At 50.2% G+C, this 25,221-nt stretch overlaps 1 protein-coding gene across 5 annotated transcripts in view; it reads left to right on the plus strand.

Annotated features, from left to right (window-relative positions):
* The window catches only part of PTPRF (protein tyrosine phosphatase receptor type F), a 390,558-nt gene that overhangs the window by 340,773 nt on the left and 24,564 nt on the right, over positions 1–25,221 (plus strand). For all 5 annotated transcript variants that reach the window (XM_054210595.1, XM_054210596.1, XM_054210597.1 and 2 more), the window contains 6 exons: positions 5,729–5,982; positions 6,679–6,769; positions 9,732–9,944; positions 13,017–13,171; positions 16,388–16,503; positions 22,333–22,430. In XM_054210595.1, the coding sequence (XP_054066570.1) occupies positions 5,729–5,982; positions 6,679–6,769; positions 9,732–9,944; positions 13,017–13,171; positions 16,388–16,503; positions 22,333–22,430 (927 nt within the window). The remainder of the gene's footprint in view (positions 1–5,728; positions 5,983–6,678; positions 6,770–9,731; positions 9,945–13,016; positions 13,172–16,387; positions 16,504–22,332; positions 22,431–25,221) is intronic.

Below are 25,221 nucleotides of genomic sequence, written 5' to 3' on the forward strand. Positions count from 1 at the left end.
AGAGCACACTGCTGCTTGCTTTCCCTCCACTCACTCTTCTTAGGCCAGAAGGTGCTGTAGTTTTGTTGATTTCTTTCTGTTTTGATCAGTTGTGGGATAGCCAGTAAGCACTTGGCTCATGGTAACGAAAAAGGAGTCAATAGAGTTGGCTGAAGCATACCAACAGGAAACGCCAAGCAGTGAAGATGCGCACTGGGCAGAGGCAGTCAGAGAACGGGGATATCTCAGGGATCACCATCCAGCTAGAAACCAACTTAGCAGCTTTTGTTAAGTGCACCCACTCCTCCCTTGATGGTGCCCCTGAATTACTTGCGTTTTCGAAGGGAAAGGGAAACTGGTCCGTCACCCCAAATCACTGATGCTTTTCCCATGGGTGGTTGTGGTTCACGCAGTCCCCATCAGTGCTTTACTTCTCCATCAGCTTTCTCAAGCATCTTGGTACCTTGTATCACTCGGCTGGGGCCTACCAGTCAGGCTGGCCTTTTCAGCTCCGTAACAGTGGTTACACAAGCTTGTCCTGGTGCCTGACTTGGAGTTGAAGTGTGAAAAGTTATAAATGTGGTTTAATCGGAAGAGATCACCAAGACAAAGCGGTCTGAAAACCAGCCAGTGAATCAAACTAAGAATGACTCCTTCTGCAACATGTCCTGTCTCAAACATCTGGATTGCCTTTATGAGTTACTTCAGAGCATCAAGGGCAGATGCATAATCTCAGGGAGTGAAGGAGAGAAGCATCCTCATCCTTCCAGAAGATGATACAGGTGTGAGCTGCACAACATGTCAGTGCAGGGGGAACTCTGCAGGAATGGCTGCTGCTCTCTTTTCTCCAGCACAGTTCTGGATGTAGTGTCATCCACCAGGCTGCAGACAGCACTGATGACCCAACGTCTTCCTGCTCTTGTCTGTCCTCCGGTGCGGATCACTGATGTGGGTAAAAGACTAGAGTGTGGCAGAAATTTCTGTAGATCTCAGTGCAGCTTCTCTCCCTTAAGAAACAAGACCAACATGTCACATCGCCAAGGATAATCTTCCACCCAGTCTCAGTAGCTGTCTGCTGCCTCTGCAGAGGCGGCCAGGGGTGAGAGCCGCGTGACTTCCCTTCCTCCTTGCACATGCCCTTTGCCATGCTGTGCCTGAAGAGCAAATGCAAGACCTGCATGAGCTGTGGGGGATCCATGGCCAGGGGAATGAGGGGAAGGTCTTGAACTGCATCCACATCAAAGTGTGTGAGCACCTCCCCTTCCTTATTATTAACTCTCCTTGTTTAAATCCTGAAGCTGAATTACCATGATCAATAGCAAGCACTTGTTAACATGCAGAGTTTAGCTGAAGCAGACAAGGCTTTTGTGAAGACCTTGTGGTATTCAAAGCTTCCGCAGGTGTAGGGTGCGTTAGGATCAGTGTTCAGATATCTGGCCGCAAGGAACTTCACAGAGCCCTGTTACTTTGCTCTCTGCCGAAGAACCAGGCTGTTTCTCATCTTGCCTTGTTCTTGTGGCACAGAGCCCACATCTCTGTCTGACAGCGCAGTGCTAGAAAGGGACAGTGTGACCTTTGGAGCGTTACTACCACATGCGGATGGTGGAGTGGTTGGAAGTAGCCAGGAGCCAAGGACGTAATGCTGATGCCTTGTCTGGCCTTGTAGCTGTGATTGCTTACACAGGCGGTGACTCAGGGTCTGCCCCTGCTGCGGGTTAACCCTCAGATGACACAGGAGCAGATGGCAGTAGCCACTTGCTAACTGAAGAGCAGTCATGCAAATGAGAGTGTTAAAAGGATATTTCTCTAATAGTGTCTTCTTTCTATTAATATTCCCAGATTTGCAGACACACATGAGTCAAGGCCAGGAGCTAAGAGGGTCAGCTCCAGGTCGTTGATTGTGCCGCTCGAAAGAAATCCTTAACCTTCAGGACTTTGTATTTTTATAAACAAGATTCGCCTCTCTCCTCTAATTCAGGCACATGGGATGCCGAGGCCAGAGCCTAATACTGTAACTAGCATAGCAGATAAATCTCCATGGGAACAATTAGTTTTATCTACACTTGATAAACAGTCTCATGCTAAATCTATGTCCCAAAGGGTGTCATATTCTACTTTAACAGATTTAATTAAAGTAGATATTGTTCTGACAATGAATAGTGAGGCGCAGACAGGACTGGTGCTTTTTTTTTTTTATAGGGGATGAACTGAGACCTTAGGAATTTTCATTGCTACCAAATCAATAATGAAGGTTTGAGTTCTCTTTGGGGAATTTTCACAGCTTCTTCTGGTCCAGGAGATAAATTTCTTGTAAAATGTGGCTCAGCAGTTGTGGTGGAGCAGAGGCACCATTCCTTTTCTATTCCGGTGTGCTTGCCAAAAGCTGTTCCAGAGCTTTCATGGAAAGTGCAAGATAGATACAACGTTCTCCTTGGGGAAACTGCACTTTTCCTGAGACACATTCTTCAACTTAAGAGCAGGACAGAGGATATATTGGTTAAAGGCAGCATTCCAAGGTATTTTGCAAATGGGGAGAAGGAACAGCACCTTTTGAAAATTACTATGATACAGGTTCGGAAATAACCCCTAAGAATGCTGGGCAGTGCCTTCTCACAGTGTGTCCCATGGAACGTAGCAATTATTCCTGCCCGCAAAAAAGGTAACCTTGTCCACTTCTCCATCGAGTCATTATCTTTTTCCGGTGTTGCACACTATGTGTCTTTTCATCTTCTAGTTCAATACATCCTTTACTGCCTTGAAATCAAGCAGCAAACCTTCAGCAGTGACATTTGTACCCACCTCGCTTTGCAAATCTTCTCTTGTGGGCAAGAGCAGCACAAATGACATTTTACAGCAATCCATGGGCTAGTCAGCAATGTTTGGCAGTTCAGAGCCCTTGGGCCAAATTTGCTGCTGACTTAAGTAGTTACCAGTGGGCCATGATGCAACCTCTAAATAGCATTCCTGCTTGAGCTCCCAGGCATCTTCAGCTGCACACAAATGACTGTTTCTGAGCCCTTACATTATTGTAGGGTTTGTGTAGAGGCATTAACTAATGGTGCATAGCATTTGAGAAGACAATGTGTTATGGCAGGTAAAGGAACGCAGAACTGCTACTGTGAAAAGGGGGGATGGCAAAGAATGCTTCAGCAAAGCATTGCAAATCCCAATTTCACTGTCTTCGGACACAAATTTCTGTGCATGGCCGTAAAAATCATCATCTGGTGTCAGGACTGAATTGGAGACTGTGTCCTGGCCAATTCTAGTGCAGAGCGAGCAGGAAAGCTCTAAACAGAAGTGCTTGATCCTTTTGCCTCCTCTTGCTCCAGAAGAACAGCTATGTCCCCAGCAGATGCCTTATGTGCAGGCAGTTGGTGGGCGAGTATCTTCCCTGGAGCGCATGCAGAAGCACTTGGTGATACCTTTATGAGGGAAGAATTCGTAATGAGAAGTCTCACCTGAGAGGCACAGGTGAGAGGCTTTGCATCCTTCCAGCATAGCTCTTAATGTTGGAAGTTTGGTTTTGTTCAAGTCTGTGTTGGAACACATGAAGTGAGGTCCCGCTGGTCCCCCAGGACACCCCCTGACTTGCTGTCATCTGGAATATCTGGACCTGTACCATTGCAATATCATTGCAAGGAGTGGTGCTGGGGCAGGCAGCAAAGCTGCTAAGATGACTTGAAGTCTAGCACTCCTGTCTTTGTTGTGCTTACTTCTGTGTCAGAGCAGCGTGAAACCTGCCAAATAAATATCTGATACTCTAGCACTATAAGAAGCATTTCTTCATTTTACCTTTTTCACTCACTTTAGCACCCATCTGATGTGTGTGTCTTTGGAGAAAGGGATTAAAGCCCAGGAGAAAATTTAAGAGGAGCCACAGCAGAGAACAACTCCTTCCAGCCATCCTACCTTTGACAGCCTTTCCTGCACATGAGACAGCCAGCAGAGGCTTTGTCCCTGTAAACCTCTTTTATTTTAGTACTTGGTACTTATTTTTGCAGTTCATCCCTGAAGATTGAAGCATGTCAACAAACAAGATTGATTGCATCTCTCCTGCATTGCTGGCTTCTCACTGCTGCTCTGTTACCTGTTGAGAGTCTCTTCTCAGCAGCATAAAAGCTGGGGCTCTTTTCCTATACTGACCTCCATGCAAAGTGATCTGAAGAAGACGTGAAGCATGCTGTGGGTATCGCTGTTTGGATAACACAAAAGCAGAGCTGCAAATTCCAGGCCTAGCCTGGTCCCTGTGCTCCACTGTCCTTCAGATCTCTTTCCAGGGCCTCCCAGCTCCTCCCAGCTCCAGCACTAAATATTAGAGTAGTGCTAATCAGCTGCCCTTGTCCCAGAGAGCTGGTGGCTTTCTGCAGATTTCTGTCACCTGCTAAAAAGGTGACTTGGAAGGAAAGTTTGGTCCCTCCCTTGCTGCCTGTATCAGCCTGAACGGTAGGCTAAGCTGGTGAAAAATCTGGTTTACTTCAAGAAATTTTTTTTCCACAGAGCTGTCTTCTCTCTCTCAAGGCCAATGTTGGAAAGAGCACATTTTACTGTGTGGGCTCTGCCTGTGGCACATAATAACTGCCATGGTTTAACATGCTCCAGCTCTGCCATTGCCAGTTTTTGGTATTCTGTGTCTCTGCACCGCTATCAGGAATCCAGCGCTCCCCTGCCACACTGGACGGTCACCTGGTTGAAAGAAACATGCTGGTTTATCACACCTGGAGCACAACCTCTGACCTCTCTGGTTCTCTGCCTCTGTCTCCAAGAACTGTCTGAGTTTCTGACTTTGCAGAGGCAGCACCCAGCATTTTGGGCTACAGGCGTTGTTCCAGCAAGACCAGGATCAAGGTTCCCAGGGCAGATGAGCTGTTTGGTGCAGCTAATATGGCAGTGCCCATGACTGCTGTGCCTTGAGGGATATGGGGGACCTGCATATCCGCAACAGGGCACTGAGAAAATGTCGGTAGCTGGGGGGCCAACAGGCCCAAAGGGAAGCTGTGGGGGGGGGCTGCCCACTGCCCTGGGCCACCAATGCCCCTGCCCTGCCCTGCCCAGCAGCCCCTCGCTGCAAGCACGGCAGGGAAAAGCAGCACCGATCTCCTGCCCACGGCTGGTGCGGCATCAGTATCTGTTGTCATGGCAACAGGGTGTCACACCTGCAGAGCCGCTGTTTCGGGTACCAGTTTGTGAGCCCTGTGGGGGATTTTTCAGATCATTGGTGAGGCGTGTAACCCCCGCCCCACCCCGCCACCACCCCCAGTCACCTTGCTGGGAGGGGGATGCTCTGCATTAACCATTCGATCAGGCATCAGCTGGTAGACACGGGAATGACACCAATTAAAAGCAGACAGGGTTTTACACCAAAAGCATATTGTGTGTTATAGCCTCGTGAGACAAGAAACAAAGACCCATTCATCTCCACACGAGGGCAAAGCACAGCCATCTGGATTCCTGCCCCAAACCAGTGCTGAAAAGCAGTGCTTGTGGCACCACCAGCCTCACTGGCCACCTGGGCTTTGCTGAGATGACCCTCTCTGCTCCATCACTGCGAGGCACAGGGAGCATGGTTCAACCCTGTACTGGGGGTTGTTCTTCTTTAAGTAAAGATTTATGGCTGTTTACGAAGCGCACAATAGCTGAACCACCTGAGGGAGGGCCCAGAGCCAAATTGTCGTCTCTAACGCTGCTATTTTGAGTGTGAGTTTTCATCAGCAGCTGTCAGCTGCATGAGCGTGTTCTTTTCCCGTTTCAGATTCTGTACAATAGCCAGAGTGTGGAGGTGGATGGCCACTCGATGAAGAAACTCATAAGTGACCTCCAGCCAGACACGGACTATTCTTTTGTGCTAATGAATCGCGGGAGCAGTGCTGGGGGGCTCCAGCACCTCGTCTCAATCCGCACCGCTCCTGACGTCTTGCAGAGCAAACCCATCGCCACAAACAAGTACATACAGGAAGGAAAATTCACGCTCACCCTTCCCAAAGTCCAGACCACTGTGCCGGTTAGGTAGGTGCTGTGCCAAGGTGGAGAAGGCAGGGTGGGAGGCTAGAGATGGGGAAAAGGGCAGGGCAGACCTCTGCCAACCTGTGGATTTTGTAACCTGGGAGTGAATTTCTGAGCATGCTGCGGTACAGAGCCAGGCGTTTACCCGTAACATGGGATCACACTGCTGGCTCTTTCTGAGCAAATATTTATGTGCAATAAAATTAAGACAATTCTCTGACAGTTTGCCCTCACCCTGGTGGGTATACTCCAGATGCTACCAACAAAAACGCAGTTGAGGATCAGGAGGGACTTCCTCTGACACTGTATAATATCCTTTAAATAAATAATGCCTAAAGCCTCAAGGAGATTAAAAAAGCGAGTTTATGGAAGTCTTATTCGTTACTGTGGTATCCTTGTGCTGAAGCACAATTCCCCCAGGGTTCTTGCTACAATCCGATTATATAAATGTCCTCACAGCTCCTACACCACCCTCTGGAGCACAGTGTGTAGATCTTCATTAACCTAATGAGTGCTAACGGGAGTATTCTCTTCTCTGGTACAGCAGGAAAACCGACCTCTTCCTCACTGAACCCTTTTCCTGCGTAGAGGTCAGGGAGATGAGCAGGTCATCCTTGGGAGGCATATGGCACGTGTTATTCGGTGATCTGCCAGAGACATGACTTAGGGTCCAGTGCTTATGCTTTCCTTCCTTCCCAGGTGGTACTACATCGTGGTTGTGCCAGCGGATCAGAGCACCAGCAGCCCAACTGCTCGGTGGCGGACACCTGATGAGATGGAGCTGGACCAGGTAGGAGTCTGTAGCAGCTGCTGTAATAGAAGTGGCTCCCAGGTGGCCCGGCACGCTTTGCCCAGGCCTCCTGGCAATGGCATGGGTGCAGTGACATAGGTGCAGGCTGTACATCAGAGATGGTGGTCTGTGGGACGTGCAGTGCCCACTCAGCCTTTCTGGGCTGGTGACAGCACGTAGGAAGGAGGCTGGAGTCAAGCAAGGGAGGAGCCACCTCCCAGAATGTGCCACTGTGGGAGACCACACTTGAGTGTCTCAAAGCTCTGACCAGGACAGATCCTGTCTTGGACCGTACACTTTTTGCAGCCTTTTTCCGCTGCAGCACCCATGCTGATATTGAAAACAAGCTAGGAGAGAAAGATATTGTTTTCAGTTCATTAAGCTGTCAGGAGGCTTTTCCCTCTCTGGATAGGACCTAAGCCCACAGTTTGGATAAAGAGTTCACTCTAATATCTAACAAAACCTGCAAAGCTCCCTTCACACTTGCTTGTTAAAGGCTTTCAGCATTCACCAGCCCATTCACCCCAAGATGCAGCTTATTCTGTGCAGGAGTCCTCCAACACCAGCAGTGCGGTACGTATGTGGGTGTCAGAAGAGTCCCACACAAAGGCTGTGTCAGCTCTTCCCCACACACACACCCCACCCCCAAAGTAATAAGGAAAAATTCCAAGAAATCGCACAAAGGTTCCATTAAGAGAACAAAGTTGCAAGCTTGAAGCACTCATAAATTACAAAGTGTTAGAAGCTGTAAGTCAGCCCTTGCTTATCATTAATCTTTAATTACATGATTGCACAGTCTTTTCCATGGGGTCCCTGCTCACGCCGTGTATGGGTGGATCTGTTCTGCACATGAAGCACAATTGTGTGATGGAGAACCATCATCTGTAGGTCTCCTGCATCATTTCATTGCAGAAATTGGAAGAAGTCACAAGAAATAGAAGACTAGGATGCGAAAGGATGGTTTGGTTTTGAGCTTTAGGTGGTTGAAAGTTATTGAGAGAACTGGTTTCTATCTCTGTTTCACCCAGTCCTGGGCAAATGATATAAAATTTCTGCTAATTTTCATTAGCAGACGCTGTCTTGCATGTTCTGCTTTTTTTTGGAGTGCTCAGTTTGAGATCCTGGAGCCTCATTTGCAAAGCCTAAGCATCCCCAGCTGCAGAGAAAGTCAATAGGAGCTCTGCTGGATACAGTCAGTGCTGTAAAAAAAATACTAACTTTTCTATAAAAATAAAACAAGCTGATGTCTTTTCAATTTGACATTCAAAATTAGTGGGCATTTTTTACATTAATGTCCCTGTGTTTCTGTTCTCTATCTGTAAAATTAGGATAATCACTTTCATCTCACCTCATATGGGTGTTTGGAAGATAAGATCGTTAATGTTTGTGAAGCACTTGTAATATTATAGTGATCAGCACCATAGAAAAGCCCACAAGGAAATTATTAATTTTGTCTTCAGACCTGTATTTGAATAGTAAGCAATAAACAAGGCCTCAGGCTGCATAACGCAAAGAAGAAAACAAAATATGGAATAGCTGCTCTTTGATTAAGCACTGTCTGTCCTGTGTATTGAACAAAGCAGGGGAGTTACAGAAAAGATAGTTTGTGACCGTGCAGTCAAGGATTGTAACACAATGCACATACATAAGACGGCTGGATTAATTTTGCGCAGGCAATATTAGTTTTCTTATTTTTCAGGATGTGAACTTTGCAAGCCTAGCATTTCTTTTGGTGCAGTTTTTTGGGGCGTGTGTTACATATATAGGTGGCAGTAGCATCCAGCAACCTCAGTCACAACTGGATCCCTATGGTTTCATGCACATACAGCTGTGCTTTCTGCCCCAAAGAGCTTAGCTGTAAGGTACAAGAGATGTGTGTAAGGAGCAAACTCCACAGTCCGAAGACTATCTGCCTTTTTTCCCCTGCAGTTGCAAGGATATTTGTGAAACTGAGACTGTTCCATCCTGGATTTTTTCTTTTCTTTTTTTTTTTTTTGGTGCTGTTGCAATGACAAGCTATAGCTTTCCTAAATTGCTCCGACATGAGTATTCATAAGAGAACAAGGATGGACTGTCGAGGGGAAAGAGCGGGGGGTGCCTTACCCAGCTTTTCCTCCTCAGAGGGAGTGAGCTCAGCTCAGCAGCGTGGCTTTGTGTGCACATCACTGTCCTCAGCCCCACTGACGTTCCCCGTCTGCCCTGACAATGCCGCACTGATACATTCGTGTGTGAAATGTATTTCATGCCTCCTTCTTCATTTTAAATTAGAATTTCTGTTCCAAGCCTGATATTCGTTTTTATTCATTAGAAAAACATCTTTAAACATCTGAGAGTCTTTCTTAGCAGTGTAATTGAATTTTTGTGTGTTTATATCCTTTTTCATGAATTTGTGGCCGACTATGAAATTTGCCATTTTTACTCTGAACATCCCATGAAATCTGTTATCATTCTATGTGATTTACACAAAGCTCTGCCAGCAGCCCAGCAGCAGGTGAAATACCGAAGCACTGACAGAAGGGAAAGACACAGCAAATGTCACTTTTTCCCTTTACATCAGCATGAGCTGTAATTCACATCCAGTGTCTATAGAGAGCGTGAGTTGCTGTCCGTACCAACATTTGGGCCACAGAACATGGCCCAGTTCCCTCGCAGCTCATTGGGATGCATTAACACAGGCTGTCTCAGCCCTAACATTCACCGTGTCAGCATCCCAGGGCTCAGGACTCTCTCAAAGCTGAGTTCCTGGCAGAGATGCTTGCAGTGAGGGTCTGCAGACTGGTGCCCCAGCAGTGCCTAAACAGATAACAAATCCCTCTGGTGTCTTTGTACCGCCAAGTCCAAATCAAACCCAGTATCTTCTCCCCTCCCTTCCACCCTGCTGAGTCCTACAACCGGTAAGGTAACAGCGTAAGGCGGTGTCACGCTGGGCGAAGCAATAGCGATGCACCTTGTTTGTCCCCAGCTGCTGGAGGCCATAAGCCAAGGGAGTCAGAGCAGGCGCCAGCGACGCCAGGCAGACAGACTCAAGCCCTACATTGCTGCTCAAGTGGATGTGCTGCCTGAGACCTTCACTCTGGGGGACGAGAAGAACTACAAAGGTTTCTACAACAAGCCCCTGTCTCAAGACCTGAGCTATCGCTGCTTCGTGCTGGCCTCGCTGGAGGATGGAGACACGGTAAGGACTTTCTGCTGGGGAGGTACAGTCTGTCCTAGCAGAGGTGAGGTGGGCTCAGTGCAGGCAGAGTGAACAATTACTGCGAGCCAGGATGATGGAGTTTTCTCTGAAGAGAGGAGAGTGGGGCTGCACAGCTGGTCTCAACAAGCTCAGGCAGCCGTGGGAGTTGACTTGATAGATGGTGGTTTTGGAGGGAAATGGCACGTATGTTTGACATAACAGATGAGAGTGGAGGGCAGTGTCAACACACGCGTTCTACACAAGCTCGGTTGTGGCTTGCTGGGCTGTGCCCAGAGCAGAGCTTGACACGTGGTTGGGTTGGAATGGGTTCTCATTCTGCTTTAGTTTAAGTAAGTGACTGTGGAAACAGCCCCTTGAAATCCTACCCTGCACGGTGGCTGCTGAGGCTCTGCAGTGAACAGGATGCTCCCTCTGCAAACCTTCCTTCATATGACCCGCTCTGCCCAGAATCTCAACTCCAGGTGGTGTCTGGAGAAACAAACAAACCTACCTCCCATTGCAGTGGGTTGTCAGCAGGGCATAGCTGTGCACGTGCCTGCTGCATAGGGATTCTTGCTCCTGTGCCTCTCCTTGCTTGAGGCAAATGGGCCATGCCTTTGTCAGCAGCGTGTCACCATGCACACGGGGCCTGGGCATGTGAGAGGGAAGGGCGTAGCTGATGCAATAAGCAGAGAGCAGCACGGTGAGACCAGTGCATCAGTGTCCAGCTGTAAACACGGAGGGCAGGAGTGGTGGTGGTGGCGGCAGTAGCAGCGGCCAGCGTGTAAATAATGGAAATAATAGAGATGCACAGAATCCTTTGGTCAGCGTCCAAGCCACGGCTTCCTTCCTCAGCCTCGTTTGCTTGTAATGGCTCATTAGGGCTGGTCAAGTTCTTCATTACTCATCCAGCTCACGTGTTCTCGTGGCAAGATGTGCACACTGGTGAGGGAAGGAGAGTCACAGATAAACAGCAAGGTAAGGCAGAGGCCCAGCGATGTGCTATCCTGGCAATCCCTGTCGAGAAGACATGACCTTAACTAGCTGATCCCAGACTATCATCATCATCTCCTCCCTAGCATAAATCTGCCACAGCCCTCCAGTGACCCACCAGCCAGCAGAATTATTTTTCTGCATCCCCCGCTGCATCGCACCCATTTTCATATGAAGCACGAGGCACTCTGTCCAGGACTGTGCACTATCTCCCCCACTCAGCTCCTCTTAAATCACTTGCTGTGTCTCTAGTGCCAGCAGGCATCGCCATTCTTCAAAGGCAAAGGAGAGTGTGGTTGAAACACCATCTCCGAGAGCCGGAGCACCTGCACCTTGCAATCTGCCTTTGGAAATGCCACTGAGATAACAGTCCTTCTGGTCGTTTCTGCTTCTGCCTTCTTTTGGAAGGAGGCATCTCCAAAGTGTGTTTGCAAAAATATGAATCTTTACCCCTCGCACAAAGCTTTCAAGATGAAGGCACATGTTACCTTGCTGCACAGATCAGCGTGCCCCCCCCACTACCACTGCCTAATGCAGCTTGACCTTTCTGGGTAGTCACAGGCAAACCCTTTGTGGTTTTCTCACAGAGTAGATGCTTGCCCATACAAAGGGGAGCCCCAGGCCTTCTGCCCCATCCTCTCACCGCCGAAGTGGCATCCTCTTGTCTCTGCCATGCTCAGACTCCCTGCTCTGTTGTTTCAACTGGACGAGGGGGCGTAGGAACATACCGATGGGTTGCAGTGATCTCATGCAGACTTTCTTTAGGAACAGAGCTGAACCAGGATCCAGCAGCTATTTCAGGGTCAATGAAACAGGGTCTCGTAGGGCTGAAAGGTTTCACGGACAAAGCAGCAACCACCCCTCAGGCTCCTCCTCCAGCCAGAGGCATCTCTGACCGCTGATAAATCTGAGGAGAGCAGCTAGGATGCTGCACTTGCGCGTGCTGCCAGAAGGATGTCACAGATAAGAGCATTTTCTGTACTCCATGCATGTTTGAAACCAAGCTGGCTGGGATCAAGGGCATCTGTGAGAGGAGATCAAGATGTGCATTTGTGTGACACCAGCACGCTTGATTTTTCTCTTTCTTCTCCTCACATGCACACAGACATGAAGTGTGTGTTTAAACTTTGACCTTAAAGCAGGCGATTTATAGATCCACAGGCACCTCTTCAGTGACGGAAACTTTCTATGGCAGGAGCAGAGCGTTTCTGGCTCCCTAATGCTGAGCAGCAGGTGCTGCTCAAAAGCCACAGGCACTGAGCTGATACATCTCTGGCCCTCTCTAATAGGGGGAAAGGATTTCTTTTTGCAGCATTTAACCCTTCTGACCCAGCGAGGTTGAGCTCTGAAGGGACAACACAGCTCCATAAGCCTTAGCAACAGCAGCAGAACAAGCCAGGTGCAGTGTCATTTTTCTGCAGGAGGGGTTTGGGTCTCTGTTAATCCCATCTTGCCGGTGGAGCTAGAAAGCTGTCCCTTCGGGTTATAAATCACTGGGCTGCCACATTGCAGAAGTGTCTGGAAAGGAACCATAAGCATGAGCCCCTTTCCGAGGTCTGTTTGTCAGGGCTGAGACATCAGGTAGAAAATGTTCCTGTCATTTCATTCCTTTAAGAAAACTGCCTAGCCCAGCAGGGGTTTTCCTAATATAGCCCTGTCCTGGAGAGATGTGTTGATATCAGCACAGTAGGTATTATAAACCACTTAGGAATCATCAGCCAGCCCCACTGTGCAATTGGTTGGGATTCAAAAGCTTGTGATTTGTCTCCAAGAGAATCCAGGGCTGGCAAGTGGCTCTTAGCCGGGCTGCTCTAGTTTGGCACCTCAGGGCCAAGTCTGCTAGCCAGAAAGTAGTTGGCACTGGGAATGTTTCACACCAGGAAGAGACTGTTTCCACAGCGTGACCTCTGCTGATGCCGAGGGAGGGAGGATCCCATGGCGTGCTGCTGGGGTTTGAGAAGCATGACTGTTCCCTGTTAGCCAGAGACCAGGGGAAACCTCCACATTTCAGGGATGTAGCTGTTGCTTTAGCCTAATGGACGCTTGCTTTTCTGTCCCTCTCCTGCCGGTGCTGTTCAGAAGAGATATGCAGCGAGCCCCTACTCGGATGAGATCGTGATGGAAGTGGCTTCAGCAAAGCAGCAGGATGAACCGGAGATGCTGTGGGTGATGGGACCTGTCCTGGCCGTGATATTAATCATCATCATTGTCATTGCTATACTCCTCTTCAAAAGGTGAGGTCCAGTCCAGGACATAGCATTTATGGGACAAGCACTACAGGTGGTGGCACCTTAAATAGCTTCCTTGTAGCCTCCTCGTAGCCTAGAGATATGGGGTGCTCTGATAGACAGTCCTTGGTGGTCATGGGGAGGAGGAAGGTCTCCACCTGGCACAGCAGAAAGCTGCTTTATAAAGAGAGCATAAGGGCTGGGTATGCAGAAGGTAATTAATATCAGCCCCAGGACACAGAGCTGCTGTGGATTCTGGAAATGTGTGAACAGTGGGACAGAGGAGAGCAGCTTTGTCCCTAAAGCCAGTCTGACCGCTCTCTGGTCTCACAGCTTGGATTTGCAGCCTTGGGGACTTGTCTAGTACTGTTTTTCTGTGGAAATTGCCTGTTTGATCTCTGGCAGGTGCCTCCACAACTGTGAATTTTTACTGAGGAACATAGTTTTGGTGGTGAGAACAGGGCATGGATGTGACAGGCTGAAATCAGAGTAGGGTATCTCTTGTTGAGGCTTCTCAGTTCTCTGCTGGATCAGGACCATCCACACACTGTGCTCGCTGCTGAAGCAACCACCTGCTTTTGCGTAGCACAGCAGTCCTGCTAGAGCTGTAAGTGTAGTGCGAGATGATTGTTAGTCCTCCTGAGGAGCCACAGGTTGCATTTGCATGTGTTCGTGTAGCCTGTTCAATTACAGTAGGTCATTCTCTATCAGCTCAGCTCCAAGGTTCTGCTCCTCCTGGACTCCCTATTTACATATGTATCTGTACCTGAGGGAAGGGAACTGGCTTTGTTGTCTGATTAAATGGAGCTGTGTCGTGCATGTGCAGTCAGTGCCTTTCTGTGTCAGTGATCATCTCCTTTCTTCTGTTTTTGCTCTACCCTGGATCTAGTAAACAAGAAAGGTAGGAATCCATTTTATCTTCTTGTTTTGCTAAAATTTCAAGTATATTTCCCATTTAAAAAACGCAGGCCTGAAGCTAGTAAGGGGCATCTTTGTTTTTGGGAACGTGGGGCATGCCAGCCCTGGGGGTTTACAAAGACTTTGTTTCCTCAAAGGAATCAGCCTCCCAGCAATTGTGAGCTTCTCACAACTCTCAGGGAGGCAGTTCCAACATAAAGACGTCCCAGATTGTTTTTGCAATGAAGTTAAAAATCAAAGAAATGACACCACAAGCAGTTATAGGTGTTTCTTTGTTTTCTCAGTCACTTCAGACTGAGAGCTGTTCTATCAAGAATACAGGTGCCTCCTTGCAGTCTGTAATGATGAAGCTTTGAGGGACTATCAGGTAATTGTAAGAAACAAAGTGTTTGCTGGCCTTTAAGAAGAGAAAATGGCCCCAGGGGGGTTTCTGTACCTGGGCCCCACTATGTCCAGCTTGGCTCAGTGTCCCTTTGTCCCAGAGTCTGGTGTGGGTGGAATATCAGGAAGCAGCACCAGCCCACTGTGCTCAGACCTGACATGTTCCTGCTGTGTCCTAGCCCATGCGGTAGCAGCGTATCCTCTTCCAGCACAATCCACATGCTCAGAGTGATGCTGTTTTATCCTACAGTTTTTTGCTGTCCATCTTCTTTTTGGAGGCATTTTCTCCCAAAGGTATCTGTGCAGCTTATTCACAGTGTCAAATCTACAATGGGAATGGATTGAAGCTGAGTAGCAGTGGATAGCTTGGGATCTGGAGGTTTGTTTATCAGTTGTCCTGACTAGGCTAATGAGAGACAAACATTAATTATGTGCTGTGCCCATTCCCCAGAAAAGCTGGGCCACTTTGCTCAAGGGCTCAGGGACTGACACACAGTAGCACATGGCACATCCTGCTGTGCTCCTGATAGGAGAAACACTAATTTATTTGTTTTCCCTGTATTTTCCTTTCTTTCTGTCAGTGCTCTCAGTCCTTCAGCTCTTTTGTCCCGGTCCAGGCAGCTAGAAGGGTTCTGCGATGTTGAGGTGACTCAGAGTAGTGCAAGACTCACAAGCTGGTCCTCCCCACTGAACAACTCCAGTGTTTGATGCAGACACAGGCTGCAGACGGAGCTTGCTCACACTCTGGGCCACAGCAGGAACACAGGTTTCACTCATGATTTATGCACTAAATTTTTCCTAATTCCTTCTCACTAGTGCCAGCCCAGCATGCACAGCTCCCTGTGGAAGTGATAGCGCCCTGTGCAGAGTGTTTCTGATCACACGTGGCTCAGGGTCACCACTACCCAGAGATGCAGCTGCCTCTGTGCAGAGCTTGGCAACCTTCCAGGGTGCTTTGAAATGCTTCACAAGGGGACAGAAGCAGAGGCGGACTGTTGTGATTTGCAGGATGGTACATGTGCTAGCATTTGTGCAGACTAGCAGTGATGCAGCTCCCCCTCTTCCAGAAAACATCCGGTCAGCAGAGGGGTTCACCATCAGGCAAAATCCATTTTGGGGCTGTAGCCAAAGGACAAAGTCTGCCTATTGCTGTGTGCTCAGCACGTTGGCAAAGCGTCAGGGTCAACGCAGACTCAGAAGAGAGTACTGCTGTCCTGCTCCTGCCCACCACCCATCTGCATGGGTATATCTGCTATATTTGTAATATAGAGGAAGAAGTAGAACTTAAAAAATCACTAGAAACCCTTCTTGCAGTATTAGATTTTCCTTAATATTAACTCGTCCACTTTTTGATTGGATCTGTCCCTGCTTTGCCTGTGAATTCCAGCAAGAGCCTGAGGTGGTGGCATTGCTGTAGGCATAAATATAGCATGAAGAGACAACAGTGTATTTTATTGTTCCATTAATACACGCCTTGGGTGCCTTCAACCATTCAAGACATGTATTAATGGCCCAATAAAACACACCCTGAAGAGCCTTTACGCTATTATATTACGGCATTCTATATTTAAATATTTCTAATACTTGAAAAAAATTTTTATTATATCCTTCCACTACAGGAAATAGTTCCTAGACAGAGTAAGAGGAAACAACATCTTGCATTTATCTGCTTTTTCTCTAATAAATATTAGGCAGAGTATCATATTTCAAAGTGCCTCACTAATCAAACCTCTGCCGTCGCTTATGTATGATCCTTCCTGTTTCATAGGTGGGAATTGGAGGCATGGAAGAGGATGTGACTTGCCCAGAGCCCCAGGGAGCATGGGATGGAGCTGGGTACCTGGGACGCAAGGATCCAGACTGCTTTCCAGGGTGGTTCATAATGGTCTCTGCCAGAGCTCACCTGCTTCTCTCTGTCCATAGGAAAAGGGCGCACTCCCCCTCTTCCAAGGATGAGCACTCCATCGGTCTGAAGGACTCGCTCTTGGCCCACTCCTCTGACCCGGTTGAGATGAGGCGGCTCAACTACCAGACTCCAGGTAAAGAGCAGCTAAAGCCCTTGTGCCCCACCTCCTCCGATTCCTCTTCGTCAGGTCCCCATGCCAGAGAAGGAGTTGCAGTCCTCCCCACCAGCAGCTCTGTACCTTCTCTGTCACAGTGGCATAAAGCGGGCTTAAACCAAGGATATCCAGGTGTCCACTCTCTGGTCTGCAAATCCTTCTCCCTGGCCCTGTCACTGCCGGCACACCAGGCTGGGGAACTTGGGCAGGGGCAGAACCTAATGTGTGGTGTGCGTCAGACCTTATATGAAGCTCACTGCAGTTGTCCTGAGCCAGGAGGAGCCTCCACACAGAGTTGGGAGGTGCTCACCAGTGCCTGCACCTGCATTGCTCCCAGCTGCTGTGCTGGCTTGGTCCAGACTGAGATCAGCACTGAGCACCACTGGTGCAGTGCTGGCCACAGGGGCTGCATCTGGGAGGATCAGGAGGTACAGAGAGCCCTTGTACTGCTGAGTGTGTCCCAGTACCTTTCTCCAGGGATCTTTGGTGTACTGACTCTCCTGCTCTGATCAGCTAAGGGTGTAGAGAAGCAGCCTACATTGCTTCCCAGTCAGTGCTGTGGCCCAGTAAAGCGCACTGCTGGTCACAGTGATCTCAGTGCAGAGGATGACAGATAGTTCAGTAACAGCTGTTGCTTTCTGCATGCAACTGTTTGCTGCAGAGCATCTTGTCTTGTCTGCACTGGCCTGTGGTGCCTCGGGATGTAGCTAGTTTGCCAGCCCACAGAGGCAACTCTACTTCGCACTGTAGAAAGGTCTCGTGCTGCTGCTTTGTGTCTGTGTGTCTCTGATGGCACTGAAAGCACAGTACCTGTTGTTGTAGCAATCAGAGGCAGGCTCACCCCAGCTTGTTCAGAGCCTTTCAGAGAGCCCAAGTCCTAGATGAAGTGGGGGAGCGCTTGGGCTTTTGTGATGGAGGGAGCAGTTCAGCAGTAAATGAGGCACATACAGCTGTCTTCTAACTTGCAGCTCTTCCTGGTCTGTAACCTACTTTCCTTTTCCTCCTGCTGCTCATTCATCTAAGAGCTTTCATCTAACGGGAGAGTTTTGAAAGGACCGTTTCCTGATGTAAACCTGCTGTGTCCGGGAGGGAGGGTAAGAGAAGCCTGTTGCTGCTCACAGCAGTCTGGCTCAGACCTGGGCTGGGCTTCACCAGCACTTCTCCCTCTGTGCCAGAGCAGCTGTCTCAGATCCATAGTTAGTGCATCTCCCAGGCAGGACCGATAGCAGATCTCACAGGTAGGACACAGTGACAGCCTGGCAGTTGCCAGCAGACCTGGGGCATTTGTTGGCCACAGCACAGAACAGCGTGGTATTGCAGCACGGGAGGAAAATGCTGTGGGAAGCAAGGGAGGCAGCACCCATGCTAGAGGAAGAACATCTCAACAGGCACATCACTGGGAGCAGTGTTAGGTGAGGGGGTCACACACAGTCAGCAACAGCATGCAGCTCCTTGAGCTGCTCTAGGGCATCTGTGCATGGGGACAGGCTTCTGTGACATGTCTCCACTGCCCAGCTACACAAGAGCCATCTTTGCTGTATGCTTGTGGTTTACATTGCATGGAGGAGGTCAGGCTTGCATCTGCTCCCATTATCAACAAGAGATTGGGGTGTTTGCAATGAGGGTATCCCTTGCAAGAGCTGTAGGAAGGGCCAAGAGCTGCCATCAGAGAGGAGGAGTCCAGGAAATTCTCTTTTCCTGCCTGTGCCTAAGGATAAGCCAGAGACACTCTCTCATGTGATGATTGCAGAGCTCTCTGGAGAGACAAAAACAACCCAAAGTGCCCAGCTCACTAGAGGCAGCAGCAGTGCCCTGGGATGCTGCAAGCCAATGCTCCCCCACCAAGTGACAGAACTGTGTCCTCCTCCTCCCTGCATCACTTGTGAGGCTCTGCGGGGCAGAAGTGGGTGTCATGCAGCTAGGAGTGACTGTTCCAGCTCCTGACAAGCTTGTCCTCATTAATGAGGAGGCATGAAAGCCACCGAGCCCAGTGGGGCCATGCTGTTGTCCTCGTCACCCACCCAAGGTTGAGGCGGTGCTGCGTGGATGCATTGACAAGAGGTGCTGGCCACCGGCCCTGCACACTTCAGTAGCTGGTCTCCCTGCTGGAGTGTGCCGAGCAGGGAAAACTTGTTTAATGCATAATTAATTGGGCTACTGTTATTAAATATTAAGCTTTCTCATTTTTGTGGTTTTTACTTCAGACAAGGGTCATTTCCCCCACTGTCACCCTCCCTGTACTAATGTACCACTGTGCCAAGTCGCTGAGAGGATACGGGACCGGGCAGTGTCCCAATACACCATGAAATGAGGCTGAGTTGCGCTGCTGATGAGCTGGAAGCAAACTAGAGGCTCAGGGGCACTGAGCAGAGATTGCTGGGGCTGAGCGCAATCCTCCTGGCCACCAAGCAGCACAGATGTCCCCTGTACCTGCCATCCTCCTGCCTTGCTGGCTAGGGGAGCATGGGGCCCTGGACAGTGGTGTGCAGTGAGAACTGTAGCTCTTGGCATCAGATGAAGACCTGGGCACTCACTCCTCTGCGAGTACCCCCAGCTCCATGTGTTTGTCAGCGTCAGGGGATGGTGCTGGCCAGAGCCAAAAGCCCGGTGGGTAACAGCCAGCTGCAGAGCAGCCCCCGGCACCAGGCAGCCAGTCCTGTGCAGGAGGGAGGCTCCCGGTGCTGTGGCAGATGGTGCTTTCCTTGCATCTTCATCTCTTTGCCTTTCCATTTCTGAACCTCTGCGATGATGACTAAAGGCTAATGGGATTTCTGTTCTTGCCCCATTTCTTTTCTTTGCAGGTGCCAGTGTCCCCAGTTGCCCGAATATCTCAAGTTAGTTTTAACTCCTGTATTTATCTTTTGACACCTTTTGCTTTTTCTTTCCCTTTCTCTCTTGTCTCTGTAATTTTTGTTTCAATGTCATGAAGGTCACCCTCACTCACAGCAGACTGTAGAACGGCACTGATTTCACTTTCTGACATGATGTGTGGGGCCAAGCTCGGGTACTGTTTGCACGGCACTACAGCAGCTCACCGCAGCACAGTGCAGAAGGGAAAGCCCCGGGTGCTGGGCTGCCAGGAGACTCCTGTGGCAGTCCTTCCCCTGCTCCCAGGTTTCCTGCCCCCTTGCAGTGGCATGCCAGGCTCTGCAGCTGGCCCTGCGTGGGGACAGATAACCTTGGCCATTCTGGAGGGAGTGGGCAGCTAAAAACCCCTAGAGGACAAATTGAAGGGTGCTCTGCAGCCCAGTGGTTGAACACACTCTCCTCCTACCTCAGGCAAACTGGAATCCCTAGGTTGGGTCGCCTGTGCCATAGAGTTAGGCAGAATGGATGCCAAGGGATGCTGATCTTCTCTGAACTGCTGTGCAGTTGGTCTGCTTGGCAGTTGTTGGCACCAGAGTCCCAGGCACAGAGGAGAGGGACTTACTGCTCTAGCAGGTTGGATGGAGTGGTACCAGGACTATGGGTTTAACTGCCCCTTTATGTCTTGTCTTGTAAGCTTCAGGTTCACTCTCAAACAACTGTAAAAGTGTGTCCTCCCCGCTGCTTGGTGTACAAGGTATCTGCGTGTGCACGCAGGAATGGGAGAAGTACATAGGTTAGATGCTTCCCTCAGAAGCAGAGTTGAGGGCTGTGCAGTCTGTAGCCCTGCAGGCATTGTGAGACCTCTGAGTCCTTCTAGCTTGGTGGAGAGCTCACTGTCCTCTTGCCAGAGTCATTGGAAGAGCATGCAGAAGTCCTGGTAGTGTGTACAAATCTCTGTCTTGCCCTACACTGCCAGTGGCAGTTGTTCTAGGTTCACAATAATGGGATACCAAACACGTTTTTCTCCCTGTCTGTTCTTGCAGCTCCTTTGTTGCTGCAACACTCCTTTCGCTGAAGTTTGGAGGGGCCCCCTTGTATTTCTCAGCAGAGACGAGCATCTGCAGCTCTGCTGTGGTCCATGGCTTTGCTGTACTTCATACATAACCATGTTGGGATAAGCACGTACTGTGGTTGTGTTCCAGCCTCTTTCTTCTTCCAGCCCCACACTTCTGCCTTGGTCCCACATTGTTGCCCTCATTCAATTGCTCATCAGTAACAGCTCCACACTGCAAAGGTCACTTCTGAGCTACAGCCTCTGGAGCTCTGGCTCTGGCACCAATGAGCAAATTGTGTAGAAATCAGCATCGTCTTTGTGGACCTGCTCAGCTACCTTGGGGATCCTAATGGGTGAAGTGGCAGAGGACCATTTGCAGGAGGGCCTCAGCACGAGGCAGGAGAGGGATCTTTCCTTCTCCGTCTGTCCTACTTTCAGTCCATCCGTGGTTAGCTCTGTGCTGTCAAGTGATAGACGGATGAGTGTGTGTTGGATCGGGTCTTGCCTATATGCAGCAATGTTAGATGCTTTTGGCAGAGGTGTGAGGAGCCCTGCTGTGCAGCGGCTGCAGTGTAACACTTCTGTGTTATCACCTAGTGACTTGTCACCACTGTGTAAAATGCATGTACCCAGCTTGGGGGCTGCTCCATCACCTCAGCGGCCCATCACTGCCATCTGTGGCAGCATTCAGGCTCCTGAGCGATTGAGAAGCTCCTGGCCATGCTCCAGCCTGTCTCCCTGGGTGTGAATCAACAGCTTCAGCCTATTAATAATCATTATTACCCACATGGGGTTTCTGGGAAAGCCACAGAGCAGCCGATGGAGTCACGAGCCTTGGGATTTTCATGAGCCAGGCTTTGAAGGAGATGTTTCACAGCCATGTTCATGCCAGTTCACTGTCTCAGCTTCAGAGAAAGAGGTTGCGATGGCTGAGCCCTGAGGCCCAGTGCCCCAGTAGTGCTTCTTCCAATCCCATATGTGTACCCCCATGGTACCCATCCCCTGTGCGAGACCTGTGGGATCTCCACCTCGGGGCCTCTTCCCTGAGCAGGGCTTGGGCTGTGCCCGGGATGAGCCATACTGTGCATCCCTGCTTTAGACAGGGCAAGACTTCTGCCACGGCTTGAACCGCATCCCAGCTCACAGCAGCCTCCCAGAAGCTGCTGTAGGGCATGTCACTGCACATGGTGCCTTGCACGAGCCAGCCCAGTGGTGCTGGATTTTGGGCCCTGGAGCTGGCTCTGCCTCCGGAGCACCACTGAAAAGCACTGAGTTACACAGCTGCAGGCAGAGCTGCTCCTCAGCTCTCGCGAAGTTGTGCAATCTCTGACCAGGGGAGCAGCTGTTCCTCCACGGGGCCCATCCTGTCTTTCTCTAGCTCCACAGGGGCTGGGGCAGCATCTGTCTACCCAAAAAGTTGTGCACGTACACTGCAGAGGTTTCCATTGGTGCAGGTCTGGGCGAGTTTCTTTGTGGTTAATGCCGCTGTTAGAGGTAAGCAAGAGGATCAGCCTCAGCCCTTGGCGGTGAGAGCACCAGAGAATCAGTGTGTTCAACTTCAGCCCATGCGGGAGCCCGGGAAGCACATTGACAGCATCTCCTTGGCCCGTTCCTGCCGGGGGCTTGCCCAAGCCCCTGCCCACTGTGTGGCCTGCTCTGTGTGCCCGGTGGCTGTACTGTCCGAGCATGCTCACCCGGTCATGCACATTCTGCACATCACCTTCCTTTTTGTTTCACCAAACTGTGTGCTCTGAGAGTGCGTGCAGCATGCCGTGCAATCTCGCCGACTTCCCATCCATTCCACCCAGCGCTTCACATAGTCACACATGTCCGCCTTGCCACCCACCTTTCAGGTTTGCTGTGCACATGCTGTTGTTGAGCCTTCCTCGGCCGTGCAGAGCCATAACCGTTTTCCTCTCCCTCCTCCCTCCTTGTCTTGCTCGCAGGCATGCGTGACCACCCCCCCATCCCCGTGACGGACCTCGCCGATAACATCGACAGGCTGAAAGCCAACGACGGGCTGAAGTTCTCCCAGGAGTACGAGGTGAGCGTGAGAGCCTGCCGGGCGGTGGGGGCAGAGCGATGCTGGCCAGGACCCCCAGCGGAGAGGGCTTGAAAACTGAGCCATGCCTCCCCCGCACCGGCATCGCCTGCACGGGCCCTGAGCCAGGCCTGGGAACCTGCCAGCTCTCCCTGCCAGCCCCAGAGCGGTGGGAACTCGCCTTGAGCAGTTCAAGCATGGCTTGTATGGGGAAAAGGCCTTGCAGCTGAAGGCGCAGCAGCCTGCCATGCTCCCACCGTGGTTACGGTCTTAGAAGTGAATGGGAGCTTGTGTCTACCCGCCTGGGCTGTCGCTGTTTACTTTATTGTTTTGCTCTGCGAGGGCTGTTCTCCATGCAGGTTGGCTGAGGTATTTCAGTCCACAGTGTCCCATGCCCCTTCACTTCCATCTGCATTCAAAGCTTTGCTTTCTGCGCCGTCCTCCACTGCTGGCAAACACGCATTCGGGTTTTCATTCCTGCTTCCCAACCTACTCTCCCCCTGCACACTGCTGGCATTAGCCTGTGCCATTCAGCATCTCTGTCACCAGAAACTCTGCTGATGTCCCACTACCCTGGAGCAGTCCCAGCTCCCTTCCCTGTATGGAGCGCTCTCTGCCTGTGCCCTGCAATCCTGAGCTGCAACCTCCTCTGCGCCGCTAGATCACATCCCTGCCCTCTGCTGTGTCTGTGGTGGAGCCCCTGGATAGGTACTGTCCACACCCGCCACCAATGCTGCCTTTTCTCACAAACACAGGAACACACCAGGCATTTCATGAAGCCCCCGATCCTGCACTGCACTTCTCCCAGCCCAACCCCCTCCATTCCTGTCCTCCCCTGAGGACAATTTGCCAAGGGGGTGCACACGTGGAGGGGAAGGGACTGACCTGCAGGAGGGCTGCCTTGCCTTTCTCATCACTTTCTGGGCTGGATGATTAGGTTGAAAACTTGTGAAGTTGGAGAAAGTTCCTCTGCAGCCGTGAGATCAGCAGCAGCAGGATATATGTTTTCCTGTGCTTACATGCAGGACCCTCTTCAGCTGCAGGGGACTTGTAAATAAACCCCCCACTAGTATTAAAGAGGGAATAAATTTGGGAAGTGTCCTTTGCATGTGTTATCACTTCTGTTTGAATTGTTATCTGCCTGTGCCTGTGGCCTCCCCTTCCTGCAGCATACCTACACTGATTTATGAGATGAGATCAGAACATTTGCCCATGAGGTAGGATTATATATGCCAGGAAAGGGAAAGCAGATCTCTGTGCTGAGAAGGTAAGGGGACAAATTCCAGCTAGTTCAAAGGGTGTGCTGCGTCTATCTGAGGAAGACACAGAGCTCCTTTTTGCTTCAGGATGCCAAGTGGAGGGTTTTACCTTCCCTCTGCATACTGCTGTCTAGACCAGAGGGAAGCTGAGCTTTCACCAGCTACAGCATTACATCACAACTTGGGAGATGTTTAGAGAAATAATGTGCTTCCTTTGCAGTTACCTGTGTGTTTGTGTATGTCCTGCCAGTGGTGCCAAGGTATGCAGTCATATCTGTCTGCCTTGTGCCTTTTGTTAGGAGTCCAGCTGAAATGATAAGCAGGGCTGTCCACGGCACTACAGGCGGACTGTACCTCTGCTGCGCCGTGGGGATTCAGCAGGAGCCAGTGTCTGTGCGCTCCCATCCTCGCACTAGGCCTGCGCCGCTTGGAGCCTGCAGCGTAATACTGAGCTCTGGGAACTGTTTCAGAAAAAATGAGCATTAAGTAAATTCTCTTAGCTGTTTTCATGAGCCTCTCTCTTCTCATTTCTCTTTCTTTAGAATATCATGGCTGGTTGAGAGCACCAATCAGTTGTACTTTTCATGTTGAAGCAGCTATTAAGTAGCTGATTGTTGCATGTAATTTTTTTTCCCCTGGATTCTGCTGCATTTGACTCCTCATCAGCTAGAAATTACTGAACATGACAGGCTTATACGGTGTTTGATACTAGCATAGACCCCAAAGCAGAAGTGGTTGCCCCTTGTTGGCAGGTGGGGATCAGTACAGTCATTTCCCATTTGAGATGCCAGTGAGAAAAATCCTGGATTGAGTTTGCAGAGAACAACAGCTGCCTGTGCAGGATTGCTGTGGCGATGGGTCTGCTCTCATCCTGGTCCCCGTGTGTGCAGGTTTGACATGACAGCAGCTCTCTTTGGGGCCTGTGGTTGGAGGGCAGGATGGGCACGGCATGCATTGCTGAGTAAGGGAATCTGCAGAGTGGATGCGGAAATAGCGGAGGTGGGAGAGGAGCAGGCTGTGCAGCCCCTGCGGGACCTTGTGCTTCCCAACACGGGGAGAGGCAGGGAACCACAGCTCTCCAAATTCTGTGCAATTGCAGTCATGAAGTGATGATACAGCCTCAGCACTCCCTGGGATTGTGTGAGCCCCAGACCTACACAGCGCTGAGTGGTGACCCAGCGCTTCGAAAGACAGAGGCCCCGACCCCATTTCCCCCAGCATGATAGTGGCGTGGGACTGGGCATAGCACAGTTGAGCAGGGAGAGCCAAGGAACGAAGGCATCATAGATGAACCCCCAAGGCCCATTTGCTGTTTGGCTGTGCTTTGGAATTGTTGCATTTTAAGTGTTTTTGCAGAGCAGCCTAGCAGGCTAACATCTCCATGGGGTGCAGGGCTGTTTATAGATGGCTCACGTTCCAGGAGCAGTGGCACCCCAGGCAGAGAGCAAATATTTAACAGCACTTTTAACCACTGAGGCCAGGTGCCCAGAGCCATCAGTCTGGCGTTTGCCTTGGCTTTGCAAGCAATAGCAGGG

The sequence above is a fragment of the Rissa tridactyla genome, chromosome 8 (genome assembly GCF_028500815.1).
Source record: "Rissa tridactyla isolate bRisTri1 chromosome 8, bRisTri1.patW.cur.20221130, whole genome shotgun sequence".
Classification (NCBI taxonomy): domain Eukaryota; kingdom Metazoa; phylum Chordata; class Aves; order Charadriiformes; family Laridae; genus Rissa; species Rissa tridactyla.